The sequence below is a fragment of the Aspergillus alliaceus genome, assembly GCF_009176365.1.
Source record: "Aspergillus alliaceus strain CBS 536.65 unplaced genomic scaffold BDW43scaffold_33, whole genome shotgun sequence".
Taxonomy (NCBI): Eukaryota; Fungi; Ascomycota; class Eurotiomycetes; order Eurotiales; family Aspergillaceae; genus Aspergillus; species Aspergillus alliaceus.
The window spans coordinates 292782-307891 of record NW_022474716.1 but is presented as its reverse complement, the minus strand read 5'-3'; the positions used below and the strand labels follow the sequence as shown (position 1 = coordinate 307891).

The 15110-nt window shown below is 46.8% G+C and overlaps 4 protein-coding genes across 4 annotated transcripts; 3 read left to right on the top strand and 1 right to left on the bottom strand.

Moving 5' to 3' along the window:
• Window positions 1-1377: 1377 nt before the first annotated feature.
• BDW43DRAFT_282082 (SDR family oxidoreductase) lies at window positions 1378-2522 on the bottom strand. Its single transcript, XM_032042585.1, has 2 exons — window positions 2031-2522; window positions 1378-1967 (listed from the first exon to the last, which is right to left on the bottom strand). The coding sequence occupies exons 1-2, from the start codon at window positions 2321-2323 to the stop codon at window positions 1400-1402; spliced, it is 861 nt and encodes a 286-aa protein (XP_031898502.1). The 5' UTR covers window positions 2324-2522; the 3' UTR covers window positions 1378-1399.
• Window positions 2523-3046: 524 nt separating this feature from the next.
• Window positions 3047-4031, top strand: BDW43DRAFT_312884 (uncharacterized protein; the record flags this gene model as incomplete). Its single annotated transcript, XM_032047462.1, has 3 exons — window positions 3047-3137; window positions 3281-3578; window positions 3638-4031. 3 exons carry the CDS (start codon window positions 3047-3049, stop codon window positions 4029-4031), a joined length of 783 nt encoding a protein of 260 aa, XP_031898501.1.
• Window positions 4032-4533: 502 nt separating this feature from the next.
• BDW43DRAFT_312883 (uncharacterized protein) lies at window positions 4534-4820 on the top strand (the record flags this gene model as incomplete). Its single annotated transcript, XM_032047461.1, has 2 exons — window positions 4534-4584; window positions 4647-4820. 2 exons carry the CDS (start codon window positions 4534-4536, stop codon window positions 4818-4820), a joined length of 225 nt encoding a protein of 74 aa, XP_031898500.1.
• A 2826-nt stretch (window positions 4821-7646) lies between these two features.
• BDW43DRAFT_320676 (uncharacterized protein) lies at window positions 7647-8514 on the top strand (the record flags this gene model as incomplete). Its single annotated transcript, XM_032049134.1, has 2 exons — window positions 7647-7898; window positions 7954-8514. The coding sequence occupies 2 exons, from the start codon at window positions 7647-7649 to the stop codon at window positions 8512-8514; spliced, it is 813 nt and encodes a 270-aa protein (XP_031898499.1).
• Between the last annotated feature and the right edge of the window lie 6596 nt (window positions 8515-15110).

The window sequence follows — 15110 nt, the reverse complement described above, 5'->3', positions numbered from 1 at the left end:
TTCACCTGCCAGCCGAATCTCGGGCAAGGACATAGGCTCGACTGGGAGTGACTCGATAGTCCACGATTTCCCCATGTTTGTGATCGGAGTGTTGAATTGGGCCCTTCAATATTTTCCAAGATTGGTCCGTTGTTAGTATCAACTCTGGGCCAATTGGAATCTCAGCCAAATTCCGTATATTGTAGAACGATCAAACGCTCCCACGTGGCCACGACATCGATGGTTATCCACTTCAAGCCGCAGGCCATTCTTTCCTAGCCGACAGAATCTCGCGACATCGTGCACCAAAGCATCGCCAGTGATAGTGATATCTATTTCGTTGGCAATCAATCGATACCATCCTAAAGCAGTCACATAGACGCGTCCAACCTTCACTTCTGCGTCAAGATGAAATGTACGCTGAAAGTACAATTCCTGCCTTTGGTCATCGAAGGCAGACAGCGCTCGAATCCAATGCGTTTTCCAAGGACATGGATCTAAGACTGTCGTGTCAAAATATTAAGTGTAACTCCAGTTCGAACCCTCACCATTCAAGTCTCACAATTTTGACCCTCCAATATTATCTCCGGGTTGATTTTGGTGAACGACCGGCATAGATCACGCCAAATTGTTCAGACGATGAGACCTTCTCGGAGGACATACAATGTCGTCTTCATCGAAATCCTCGCTCTCAACCACATGAATTTTATACGCAGCTAGGAAGGCATTGGAAAGATCGGTGGATGCGAACTTCCATGACAATTCTGGTTGGGATGTACTGATGGCGGGCGACGAGCGATAGCCGGCGCATAAAGAGCGACATTCTTGGCTTCCGTTGGCAGCAGAACCTTGGTGGGCTATAGAACCAGAGGTTGTCCTTTCCCGCTCAATCTAAGACATTCTTTTACTTAACTGCCGATCCAAAGCTTGTTTACTTGCTGTCTTCTTTCTTTTCTGCTCTTACCCTTATGTCTGCGGTATTCCTGCCTTTCTTTTAATTCCGGAATTTTGCGGATTTTTCTTCCAGAATATGACGGTTGGGCATACTATAATAGGTCCGTAGACTCCCCTAGGCAAGGTAGGGCTGAATGTATATATCCGCGGTCAACGACAGCTTTCCCATATGTTCACATGAACACATTCTAAGTAGGGCATTCCCTAGCAGATTCATCATTTGATCCAAAAAGTGAAATCTCTTTTCGTATAGATTATTGAATAAATTCAACCAATAACCGGATGAAATGTTGTCTTATATTTGGATATATTGGCAAAAACTTGGCGAAAGGTTGAGAGAAAAAGTAACGTGAGTGGTTCTAGTATATTATTAAATCAGGGTGAACCTTGTAGGGGATAAAAATGATGGCCAACCGTCTATTTTAATCCAGTCATCCCACATATCTAGGCTCCGCATTTATGATATCTACTCATAGTTGGTTCCCAGCGCAAAGGGTCGTGCAGCTTCAAGATCAGCGGAGGCTTTATCCAGTTTAGTCTGCATCCTTTGCACGCAGTCCGGACCCAATGGTAGTCGGAGAATCTTCCCCTTCAGCCCACCAGCCACGCCTTCGCCAGTGACCACTTCAAAGATCCGCGCAACGGCCTTCTCTGGATCGCCCTTCTGTTTTCCTTGCGATGTCTTGAATACGTTCAGCACAGCATCGACTGGCCCACCTTTATAAGGGTCACTAAGTCCGCCCTCATTGATCTGAACCGCCGCCAAGAAATTCGTACGAAAAGCGCCGGGCTCCACCACGAGCACGGAAATATTGAACGGCGCTAGCTCGCGGGCTAGCGATTCAGATAACCCTTCTAATGCAAACTTGCTAGCTGCATACAAGCCACATGAAGGTAGCCCATCTTGACCCGCGACACTGCTGACGTTCACGATCGTTCCGGTGCGAGAGGCGCGCATGCCCGGAAGCACGGAGCGAATTAACCGAACAGGGCCGAAAAAGTTGGTTTCCATCTGGAGGGCGCATTCTTGGTCGCTATCATTTGCATAATGTTAGTGTCTGCTTAGATACGGAATGGAAGACCGGGCGCTGACGTACTTGAAGTCCTCCACCGCGCCCAACAGCGAGTACCCCGCGTTGTTGACTAGTACATCAATACGGCCATACAGACCTTCTGCCTCTGCGACTTTCTGGGAGATGGTGTCGGCTTTGGTGACGTCTAATTCAATGACCTTGCCACCCTGATCTTGAATTTTCTGGACCGCGTTCGCGGACTTGGATGTACTGCGAACAGCGCCGATAACATGATGCCCGGCCGCCAGCGTGTGCAGCGCAAGTGAGAGGCCGAGACCTGATGAGGCTCCAGTGATGAACCAAACGAGAGGTGCCATTTTGTCGTGCTGTGGATTCCTGTGACTAAATTAAGCGACGAAGGTAGTTTGCGTTGGCAATAGTATATGGGGGTTAAGGTCCTATATATAACCTCAGAGAACTAGGTCAACACCCGGCGATAACGGCGTTAGGGCGGTGTTAAGGTCGCACTCACAATATTGCTAGCTAAGCACAATTTACAAATGACATTGGTTATTTGGTCAAAGTGTGTTGGACTTACTGTTAGTGTATGAACGGTTAGTGTAGCAATATGCCGCAGCGTGAAGGTTAAAAAGTAAGCAATCTGCTCGATGGTCGTCCAAAAGGCTATAGTCCTACCGTCCTGAAATATTTTATGTTAATGAACAAACGAGTCTAGCCTGACCTATTTGAAGCTCACTATATTCAGATCATGATGGCAAAGACTGCTCCTCTCTTACTAAAGAAAGTGAGCTACGCTTGCCTCCATCACAGGCTCCTTGGCCGATATCGCCTGGTCTGATGCACATAAGAAATATTATCAAACATCACTATTGCGAACTACTGGTCGGGCGCGTGATGGGAGATTGCGACTCGCAAGGTTGTCCTTGGACCTGATTGACGATTGCCAACCGAGCTGAGTCGATGTAGCACGGTATCGATACCTGTGATGCGCCGAGCTGTGTATGTAATGGCTCTAATGATCTGCACTCGATTCTCTCCATGGAATTTCGTGATCAATACCTCCGATCGTCATACACACAATGCCGATCGGTGCTCGTAACCCGTTCGCTAAACCCCCTACTGGCCCACCATATTGCTATGAATACGAGATGCCGAGAAACGGGGCACATCGTATCTCCACCGATGATCTGCAGACAACTGATATATGAAGGACCGGAGGGTCCATCAAAGACATTGTTGCAATCTTTCGTCTCGCACACACATCATGTCAATATCTCATATTTTATTACTGATATTGTCCACGTTCGTAATAGAGCCTGTGGCGGCATCCAAATGGGCTACAAAGCTAGACACGACGGCAACAAATATCGGGCCGCTCACCACGCGTTTCACTCCTCCAGCATCATGTTCGGATATCCGTACCAGGACGTACCTGGACCTCTGGCCCAAGCTCGAAATGGGCTGTGAAGGACCTGGCGGGAGCGACTGTTGCCCCAGCAATTGGCGGGAAGATGTCTACTACAGCCCTGGAATGTGTCCTGCCGGGTACCAGAGCTGCACACTGCCCACGTCGAAACAACGCCGAGAGACGACTGTCATGTGCTGTCCAGAGTAAGTGAGGAAACCATATCAGGTTGAGCTCCCCCTGTCACATTACTCACTGTGTATAGTAATTTCGCCTGTAACGGTCAATTTCGGTGTACCCGCCCGTTGAATACGAGAATTCCTCTTACCATGGATGGCCCCAAGACTACTACAACGCGGACTGAACATGCTATAACGGCCACCCCAATCCAGATCCGCTTCAGAGCGGCCGAGTCAACGGTTGTGCCGGTTCCAACTGCGTCGTTAGAGCTGCCGAGAGGATATCTTTACACACGCGAAAAAGTTGGTATCGGGATTGGAGTTGCCGCTGCCGTTGGTTTGTTTACAGCTGGCGTATACTTCTGCTGCTGCTACGGTGGGAAGAAGAGAAAAATGAGGGCTAGGGTACCCACGACTCCCCTAGAAGATAATACCACTAGTACGCCAGATGGACCTCCTCCGGCCTATCCTGGGAAATAGCAGGTGCCGAATATATAGTTGAATAGCACACATACAATATCGATGTGAGCGAAACCAGAGGAAGCTTGGTTGTATAGGAAAGGCCAGGCCGGGCAGCCTTGTAAGGTAGGACTGGGGCTGTGCACTGCTCTGGTATTTTTAGCATCGCTAACCTGACCTTGGTGTCCTCGTATTTACCCGCCCTTCTTTCTAGAGTTCAATAACATGGATAACAGCAGTCGATCCCATGTTCCATCATATATTCACAGAATTGTGAGTGTTCATATGATTATTCGAAACTAAACAATATGCTCTAATAAGGTACTCCGCAACTCTAGCTAACCATGAGAGCGGTTCTTATTTCATTTCCTTGTCTTGCTAAGCACAAGACCAGCAAGAGCGTATAGAGCATACCATCAACCAATAGACAGTAATACCTTACCTATGCCCCGCCCGTCAAGTGACTCTGCAAACGAAGAAAATGAGGGGTTGACTCGCTGCTTGTGGGCAGACTGGAGCGTCTATGACGACGAAGTACAATGAGCATAGAAACCCCAAAAGCTTTGAAGATGAGGTAGGTTAATCAGGTGCGAGCCTGGCAGAACAGGCGGCACGATGATTGGACACTTCGTCTAGAAGACAGTCATTGGACCACAGAAAGTCCATAAGTACAGTATTACAGAGATTGATTCTAAACCCAAGGGACTAGAGATCCCCGCAGAGGCGGCCCTCGGAACCAAATTCCAGCCCCATGCGAAGTGGCACCCGCCACTCAGTGCCATGGAGCTACCTCCTAGAAACCTGGGGTAATTGAAGATTTGACATAGCTTTTATGTCGCCTGGACCGTGAGAGGTCTGGGTCTAGGCTCGGCTCAGCGTAATTTTCAGCCACTTATTTTTGTACCCGAGAAAAGACCGAGCCCCGTGCCTCCCGTGGATCACCGTAAAGCTTCTATTCGCCAATCAAATGTGCCTCTTGACTTTGGGTCCAAGCAAACCCGAACATATCCATAAGGAAAGATTGGACAGAGGACATCTTCGATTGGTGGGAGCAGTGTCTATTAAGTTGTTTGTGGAAACGATGGTACTGGCCTGGCATCATCCGACTTGACAAGTGTGGTACCAACTGTTTGAGCAGGCAGGGCCCAGTGGATCATAATTGTTCCGTGTCAGTGGTATAGAGAGTGAGAAGCAACTCTTTTAGAAACATGGCCAACGCACTCATGCTTAAAGGAGGGCCACCGGCCGAGAGCAGATGTAACTAAGAAACAATAAGGTCAAAAAGAGAAAAACATACAACAGCCGGGATTCGCTGGTGGTCACCCACCCAACTACTAACCGGCCGGCGTGTGGCTTAAGTACGGCTGAGCGGACGGGAAGCCCTGTTCTCCACACCCTATGGTCGTATGTATCAGTTTTTGGTACCTATTTCATTTATTTCGTAGCACACATATCTAATTATTTCTATGGATTCTTGTCTAGGAGCAAGATAAACGGTTATCAATGCTCTGCTCGTCGATAAATCCTTACCACCCAGCCAAACATAGCAGAATGGTAGATCGCTTTGTATAGTACTGTAGTTGAGGGTTCGGATCGGTTGCAAAGGGAGGAAACCGTGGCACGGGTCTTATATCGTCCAAAGGATTCGGCCGAATAAAAGGGATGTAGTAGCACACATTCCTGGTTTGGCACTTTTGCTGGCATGTGTAGCCAATAACTTATTATTGTAGGATGAAAATGAAACCCTTGTCGGAGTAGTCGATTAGGATGTCGTGCCACGCACCTCGACACAGACGATGCCTTAGACTCTGGGCTGAAGTGTTGCGCCTTTGCTAATGGACAATCAAAGTATGCAGTCTTCTTCTGTTTGACTGGATGATTATGAGGCAGAGGTGAAGATGTATCACCCCGGCCTGCCCTTTGAGATGGCGGCTGTCATATGCGACTGCTGGTCGTATTTCTCGATGTGTCTTCCTGATGATAAATCCCCACTGATGCTCGCAGAGCTTGGAAAACTGTAAGTATTCCTCGGAAGGATGTACGAAGCGTTTGAGGTACATCTGTGATAGCTATGCCCTTCTCGGTAGGATGTCATTAGGGTAGAGATGTGTCTTAGCCCGCGCTTGACATGAGCTGGTTAGCAGTTTACTATATAAGGTTTCGTGTAAGAAACAGGGCCCGGTAGCTAGCATCACCTTAAGTGCTCTGATATTGAATATTGTGGTATATACAATCAATATTAACCTCTAGGTCGCCCCTTCAGACGATAGTGTCTACGGCAGGACTACGTAGAATAGGATCCTACCCTAAGGGTTAACTTTGAGCTCTACATGGTGTAAAGCGTCCAGCTCTTTGCGATACACTAGAACTTACTATAGGATATGGGGGTGGAAGCAGGTATGGTTTATGGCATGAGTTTGGATCCGCCTAGTACGTAGATTATTCTCGGATACGGCTCGGCGACCTTTTGTGATGCTCCCTTGTCCAGAACGATCTAGCTTTTCGGGGTTTCCTCCAATTAGCTGTTTTCACTTCTGATTGGTGCACGTTTGGACGTGATGGGTTAATGGAGCGGACAAAACAGCCGTGCACGAGGCTCAGGGCCCACTTGTAGTTACGATACTTCTATAGGGTCATGCAATGGGTTTCGCATGAGATAAGACCGTACTGGAATTATTAAATGGGTATGAAAACATTATACGCAGCCTGCATTCGGTACGTATATGACACAGGAGCTAGTAGTCAAAAGACCGTTGTATTCCAATGTTCATTCTCACTTAATCTGCGCCCTTCTTCTTCCTCTTCCTCTTTTATTTTCTTCTCTTTTCTCATTCTCTCCCAGTACGAATGCAGTGAAACGAAAATATCAGAAGGCCTACTTGACAGATTCTCCTCAGTGTATTCTATGTTTTCTTACACACGTCATCCACTTTATTGGAGCTCTCTAGGGTCCTTCGAGCCCACTATACTCTACACGGAAAGAGGCCCAACTGGCTGATATATCAAAGCAAAGAATAAGGAAGTCCCGAATGTTTTGTGCTGCCCTGGACATCGGTAAGGTTACCCGGAACTTTGTATAGTATCCATCCTCAACGGGTAATAGTTGGTGCGGAGTAGTACGAAAATGTCTTGGTTGATTCTCCAGGGCGTCAGCCATTTCGAAACCATTGAGCATATTCATTGTATTGAGTGAGTCACATCAGTCACCTTGAACAAACCCCCTCCCCTCCTCAGTACATGCTAACCGACCGCGGGGCAGAAACCTTCTCAGTGTGAGGTGGCAACGTCCTTGGCTATCGCCTGGCCTGGAACTAAGCTCCGGACCCAAGGTTAAAGAACTTAAACGAAATACTCCCGGCCAAAGTTTTTACTTTCCATGACAGCTCCAACCGAAGGGCAGCTTGCCGCACTGGCCTATCGTATGCTAATCCATAGTTCTCAGCCACTGACGCTCTCGCCAGGGCTATAAATGCCACCGCGGGCTAGACCGACCTATACATAATGGACCACGACTAGACCATCCTCGTCTGTCCATATGAGTAGGCGAAAGACACCGGAAATATTTTCAGTATTTAGGAACATTATTATTGAACTCCATTCTGTTTATGTTGCGAGTACCCCTTTCGCTATCTGAACATGACTATCTACTACGCAAACCACAACCTCTCGCCCGATCAGAGTGATCAGTGGTCAATGGCTTTCTCGTCGCTTCCTACTCCTGACTATGATAGCTGTCTGGGCTGGTCCATGCTGGGACTGAGTCCTGCAACTTCTGAGCCCGTCCCAGGGCCGCAAAACGCCCAAGTAGAGTTTGCAGATCTCTCATCCACCGAGGCGTATAGTCTCGACATAACGAAGGACTACTGGGGCCCTTCTACACATTCATATGTAAGACCCTACGATTTTCCACCAGCATCTGCGACTGGTACTAACCAATCTGAAGGGCCTTGGCACTTCTGGCTATCACACCCCGATGCCGATCGGTAGTCCTGCACGTCCTATGTATCCAGAGCATCAGCAGACGGGGGTGAACGAGCCTGGAAGGCCGACTACCGTGCCGCACACCGGCATCCAGACTCCGCAGCGAAGGATCCGAAAGCTGAGTTATAAGCTGGGCAGTCCTAAATCGCTCCCAGATCACTCTAGTCCACCCCCGATCATGCCAAAGCCAATGCCAAGACGACGATCATCGCAAGACAGCACCACATCGCAGCATCGACGATCAGTCTCTTCAGACAGCAAGGATGACGATCCGAACATATGTATGCTGCGGAAGAAGGCCCACAATCAAGTTGAGAAGCGTTACCGCGCAAACCTGAACGCTGGGTTTAAGCAGCTGGAGGATGTGACTAAACAAGACTGCGCAACCTCAGCGACTGACACTAAAATGGCTAAAGGCTTGAGGCCCGGTCGCAAAGCGTTGATTTTGCAACATGCCTACGAACATATTGTGGGTCTTCAAGCCGAACTTCGGTCGTTGCAGATGAGGCTCGGAGAAAAGTAAGGTAGGGCTGTACTTAGATATTGCATTATCGTTTTTATATACCACGCGCGCGCCTATTCTTCTATTGCCTCTTCTATGTCTCTATTCATATCTTAAAAACTATACTGTACCTTATTACCCATGTTTATACGGTCCACATTACGTTGCGCGGAGCTACTTTGGCACACTATACTGCTACGATACTATATGGATTTGATCGCTTAGTTTTCTGGGAACCGCACTCGCGAGATACTTGATGTTGGATGGAGATTTCAAACTTCTATAAATGTCTTCTATAATGAATAATAAAATTCGTTAGCTGAGACTCTCTATGCAAATGTGGCTTTATTACTGTGTAAGGAAGTGTGTGGTATGGAGTTACTGTGAGGGCATTGAACCAGACAATGAGAGAGAAGTGAGGCTTCGAGATTCTTTCATTGCTCTCTCTCTACTTTTAATCATTATTCCTTTTCTCCCTTGCGTGATCCTTTTACCCAGTAACACAGGACAGAACTAACATCAATCTCTCCCCGATCCACAGGAGCCATGGAGGAAATGCCAGACGATCTTTCAACCGATGAAACCAGCAACAATAGCCTACCCGTCAGCAAGTTTCCCCGGTGGTAAAGTCTCACTAAGAATGCTGGGAAAGCTAGAAGTTTAGCCATTTACAACCAGTGCGTGGCTGCGATTCGGGGAACTGCAGTTCCAGAGAACTCTACACTTCACGAGAGCGCGCTGCTCAGTAAGCTGTGGCATCCACTGTTACTATGGGTTTGCATTAAGTCTAGTTCTTGTCGAACTGCACCCGAAGTATTTAGACATTGCTACCCGAGCGGCAATTGTTTGTCGGCCTATAGAAGCTGGGGCCCTCAGCCTTCGCACTCCTAACTAGACCTCTGTAATTTCTGTCAATAGGGCCCTGTTTTTGTCGAATTTTACTCAGCGGATCCGGCAGGTCTAGCAGCCGATGAATGTTTTGGAGTTCCTTTTCACAGTGAAAAGACAGAACGTCAAATGATGAATGATGACGCCTGCGCAATGCTGAGATAAAGGTCAGAGTCAGGGATCTAATTGACAAATTCTCATGGGTTCCACTGCTGCAAACATCGGCTACTACGGATTGTTGCTGAAGAGGGGTACATGCTGTAGGCAGCATAGTGGACTATATCGGAGTCTATTTTCTGGAAGCCATAATGATACATGCAGCGAAAACCAAGCCGAGCTCTCCGTATGGAAAGCCATCCGGAGCTTGGTTCGTCAGGAATATGTTCTCGTCCCCAATCCATCCTACTCGGAACGGCTCAGAACCACATTTGACCATGTCGATCTGGAGTACATCTTTCGAGGCAGGCGAAGACATGATCCGGGGTCCACCTGTTCCATTCCGCCATACATATTGAAATTCAGTCTCACTGTGTCTTACGAGTCTACCAATCCAGCCCCCTTCGTGGCATATGGTACCATCGCCACTCCGCCCCTCATATTGCAAAGCTGCAACAGGCAAAATATCTCCCGAGGTATCCTGCCCTTTTATGCCATCCCCTTCTAATTCTACGTCGGCGGGTTTTAGTCAATCCCCCGTCCAAATTTTGTTTGCTACCTTCAAATGAAAAATGCCCGGGTGCCATAGGTTGAAAGCTGGAGTAGCGCGACCAGTAGCGGAAAGGCGCTGAAGCTGCAGTATAAGCCTTGAGTGGAGGTGGAATCGACGATGAGTCTTAGGTGATACAGCACGGCCGATATGAAAGATCGTATACCTTGGTGCCAACGAGCCACTGTCTGGAACGATTAGTTGCAAACATGTGGCTCGGGATGACCTCTTTCACCCACCTCGGTGCTTCCTGGGCGTCCACTGAACAAAGAGACTAGGCATCGACCACCATGGTGTTAGATGGGGAGGTGTATTTTCTTTTCTTGTACCAAGATACTGGCGCTAAGGATGTAGGGAGAGTACAGGGGCCGTGGACCGGTGGGTCGCTGCACAAATATGCGCGGCGAATATTATTATATAGTACCTTGGACACTTCCGGAGGTCTTTGTATCCCGGCTCCGACGCCGGCTCCCCGATCGATCGACATGAGCGAGGGAGCGACATAGCCGCGTGGGCTGCCTGGAATTAGTGGTGGGACAGATCCACATTTCCCTCCGGGCTAACTATGATACTATAATCGGAGCCCTCGAGCTCGAAACTGTATATTCATGCCTGTACAGCAGGATTGATTGGCGCGGACAATAGTAAGAACAGGATGGAAGCATTTAAAATGGATTTTTAGTTTTATAATATAGGCCTGTCTGGAACCAGGATCAAGGCCGGCGGCCGTCCCGCCCGTATGGCATATATGGAGGTAGACACACTATCTACATACAACCCTCCTCCGACAAGGCTCTGCGAATGCAATATACGCATGAAGAGTCGTTATTGCTCAGCTCCATGGTGTAGTAAACGCTAGCAATGTTACTTGAAGGGAACGGGGTTACAAGGGAGTGAAGATTTTCTTACCAATCACAAGCCCGGCCTCGCTGTTGGTGATGATCAGGATAAATTCAACCAAAGCGCCCCTTTTAGCAAACCGGAAAGATCCCAGTACCAATCCAATCTGCGTACGGCTTGTTGCAATGGTGAGCTTGCGGCCAACCTCTGCTGTAGCGCATAACGAAAGCGCCGGCTAAGCTACCCATCAACTTCGCCAATGTCCTCCGCCAATATCGCCACCCCGTCAGGGAAACTGATAAGGTAGCGAAGGCGCATTGACACGCATATCATACTTCAATTGATGGCCGCCATGTTGCACACATGCCTCCCTTCGGTATCATCTTGTAGCAATATACAATAAGATATCCAATAGGCATATTGCAATACCATCATTCCCGTGCCGTGAGTTGACAATTGAGCGTTGTGCCTATGCTTCGAGAGCTTACGCAACGCTTCTTGTTCTATTCTAGTATTCCCCTAGTTTAGGGTTGCTGGAAGCCGAGGCTTCTGAACCGCATCGATTCCGGCTGATCTCCCGCTTGAAAATAGAACAAGAATGGGGGTCGAATGCAACGCAACTAGTACCAGTACCAAGTACTGGAGGTATGAGAGGTAGCGTCGCCCACTTGACTCATTTGAAGAATTTACTCCTCTTGAAAGGGAAAATACTAGTTTGACACCATTTCCTTGGTAATTTATTTCCATACTACTTTTTCTATCTTCACGCCGTTGTTTATAAGAATAAGCGCCCTCGAGCGTAGGGGGGTGGGCTCTCCGTGATATCTCCCAAAGGTATTGTGAAGCGAATGAAATGAGTGGGTACCCGTAGCGACGAGCAAGTAATACTAATAATCTGTATAAATAGTAAAGTTTGGTAAAGTCGAAATATTATTGGATTTTTCAATTTTTGTTCTAAGTAATCGAAAAGTATTAACGTATTTCTTGGGCCACCCGGCCACCCTATGCATTCTGTACGCGCCTTAATTTTTGAAGCAATTCAACCACCAGTCATACCACAAAAATGGTTAAATCATCAAAATCTCTAGTGAAACAGGAAGGCAGGATTCTGCTGGCTATGTGAGCTGTTAAAAACCAACAATTCAACAGTATTCAGAAGGCTGCCCAAGTTTATAATGTGCCTTGTTCTACCTTGACAGATCTCTTAAAAGGAAACATTTTAAACCTCAAGTGCGCTCAGAGAATTGTAAATTAACTATCTCTCAACAAGAATCGCTTGTACAGTGGATTCTATCCCTAGATCAACATGAAGCAAGTCCTCGGCCTACTTAGATACAAGAAACAGCCAATCTTATACTTGCTAAGCGTAATCCTACTGTTACTCTTACTCTTATTGGCAAAAGCTGGGATTCAACCTTTCTTAGGCGCAGGCCTGAGCTGGAAATGTGCTTTATATGCAGATATAACTATCAGCGTGCCTGGCCCAAGTAGGTAAATAAGGTTATTCAGCAGTATGGTAGTACGTCAAGTGATATCTATATTTTTGATGAAACGGGATTTACAATAGGGGATTTACAATAGGCCTAGTAGCTACTACTAAGGCAGTTACTAGGTCTAATATTCAAGGAAAGCCCTTTTTTTGTACAGCCAGGGAACTGGGGAGGGATTACCTCTATAAAATATATTAGTCCTATTGAACAGACTCTACCTCCCTGAATCTTTTTTGGCCAAAGTGTATATAGAGGCCTGGTACAAGAATGGAAATATCCTATCTGATTAGAGAATTTAAATAAGCTCTAATGGTTAGACCAGCAATAAAATCAACCTACGCTGGCTGTAGAATTATTTTATACCTACTACTACAGGCTGACCTTCGGAACGATATCGCTTACTTATTCTCGATGAATATAATAGTCATCTTATGTCTCAATTTGATCGGATTTTCTCAGAGAATGACGTTATACCAACCTACATTCCTGCTCATGCTTTTCACAAGCTTCAACCGCTTGACGTTACCTCCTTTTCACCTCTAAAATAGGCGTATGGAAAATCAGTTGAATCTAAAATGTGTTATATATTCAATTGTATTGATAGAGATGATCTTTTATCAGCATATCCTGAGGCCCGCACGCAGGTATTTACTAGTAGCTTTCGAGGAACTGGATCTGTTTCTTTCAATCCTGGGCAGGTTCTTGCTAAATTGACTGTGCAGCTTCAAACCCCTATACCTCCAGGCAGCAGACCAAGCAGGCAAGGCAGCTCAGCGCCTAAAACACATCATACCGTGAAACAGCTGAATAAATCAGAATCTGGACTAAAAAAGTGTTGCTGAAAAGTCAATCTAGAAGACTTGATTCGCCTGCTAAACTATATTTAAATCAGATTTTAGATACTGAACAGGCTCTAGCTGAGGTAACTATTTTGAAGCATCAAATTGAGCAATACTAGACCCCTCATGAAAAGCAGCCTAAAAATCAAAAGCGCTGAAAAAGCGGCTTCAAATAGAATCAGGTATATCAGTTTAGGAAGCAAGAGTGCTTAAAGAAAGCAGAAATATGCAGATGAAGCCATACGGGCAGATGGGGCTTTACCTACTAGATCGGCTCCTAGACGCCGCCCGCCACACCTAGGTGTTCTGGTTATAATGTATAGAACCATAAGATAACGAACTGCCTGAATCGATAAATTTACTCATTATTCTATAGAAATGCAATTATATGGTGTTTTGCATGGCTTCAATTTTAGAAGGGTGGCCGAATGACCCGGGAATACTCTAATTTGGTTAACTAAGACTATCTACTATCCTAATTTAGCTAGGTCTGATTAGCTTTTTTAAGCATCTAAATATAAGTTTCCTTTGAAAATTAGGCCACGATGCCGCTTTTGAGAAAGGTTACTTGTTCGAGAGACGCTCCTACTATTGAAAGGGTTGCCTCGTTCGGCGACTCTCCGCCTTTAACCCATTTTACTTCCGAGAAATTGCCGGTTTTGAACAAACTGGAGAGAGAGACGAGTAGCTCAAATATATTCTTGAAGATAGTTGGGGTATAACTTTGGTTAGTAATAAGGGCTATATCTAGTCATTTAGGAAGGTATTTATATAACCCAGATATTCTGCGAAGGTTTAGCGTGAAAGCTTGATGTACTGTAAAATATACATCAACTACTACGTCAAGTGGAAGCCTACCGACTATAGAAAGAGATGTAGTCGTCAAAAGACTTGATTGTCTCTGCTATCAGGAAGGCCTATCTGACGGGATCATGGGCCAATTGATATGTAGACTTCTGACAAAGGAATGCAACGTCTCGCTTAAATTCACAAAGCACCTATCCACCATATGCCTGCTATGCATACTAGGTGATTGCGTGGTCATTATGGTCATTTCTACATCGATACGTCAAGCTTATCACTAGACTGGAGAAACAGCTATCACTTTCGGTTGCTAGCTCAAAATCGCCGACAGCTTCCGATGATGAGATACCAAAGGAGGCGCCTAGGAAAAGCCAGATACTATGCTACACAAGGTGCTATTGCCAACTACTATCGCCAGCTACATTCGTGTCGCTGACAAAGCGCTGGTAGTTAGTTACATCAACTTTCATCGCGACTATTTTAGTGTCAAGGAAATTCTTTCGCAAATAGTTGATTGCAAGCCAAACAATTTTCAACTTTGGCCCTTGACACTACCCTGCAAGGGTATATGGTTTCTGTTTTCACCCTTGGGGCCGTATTTGATGCCCTTGGCAGAGGCCCAACTGCCGACCGGCTCTCTTGACGCCGGTCCATTCCCCTAGCAAACATCATTTTCCTCATAGGATCCATCAGAGGCGGCGTGTTTGCCTTACAGCAACTTGGCATTACTGCGGTATCATGGTGGCATTTTGGTTCAATTTCTGTACACAACACGATGGCAGAACGGGGGATAGACAGTCGCCGATTGTGTGGCGGCTGTTACACCTACTACTATGCCGGTCTGGGTCCAAATGGTCGGGTTTATCTACGCTGGAGCTACGCTTGGCTTTGTGACATGGATCTGGTTTTGCGTTGGTGAGACTATAGGCCGCTCGAACTGGGAGATCGCACAGCTGTTTCAAATGCGCGTGCCGGCCAGGCAGTGGGACACCTTTCTCCTTCACTATATGGAAGAGGATGATTCCAGTCCTCCCAAGGATGACCCGAGGG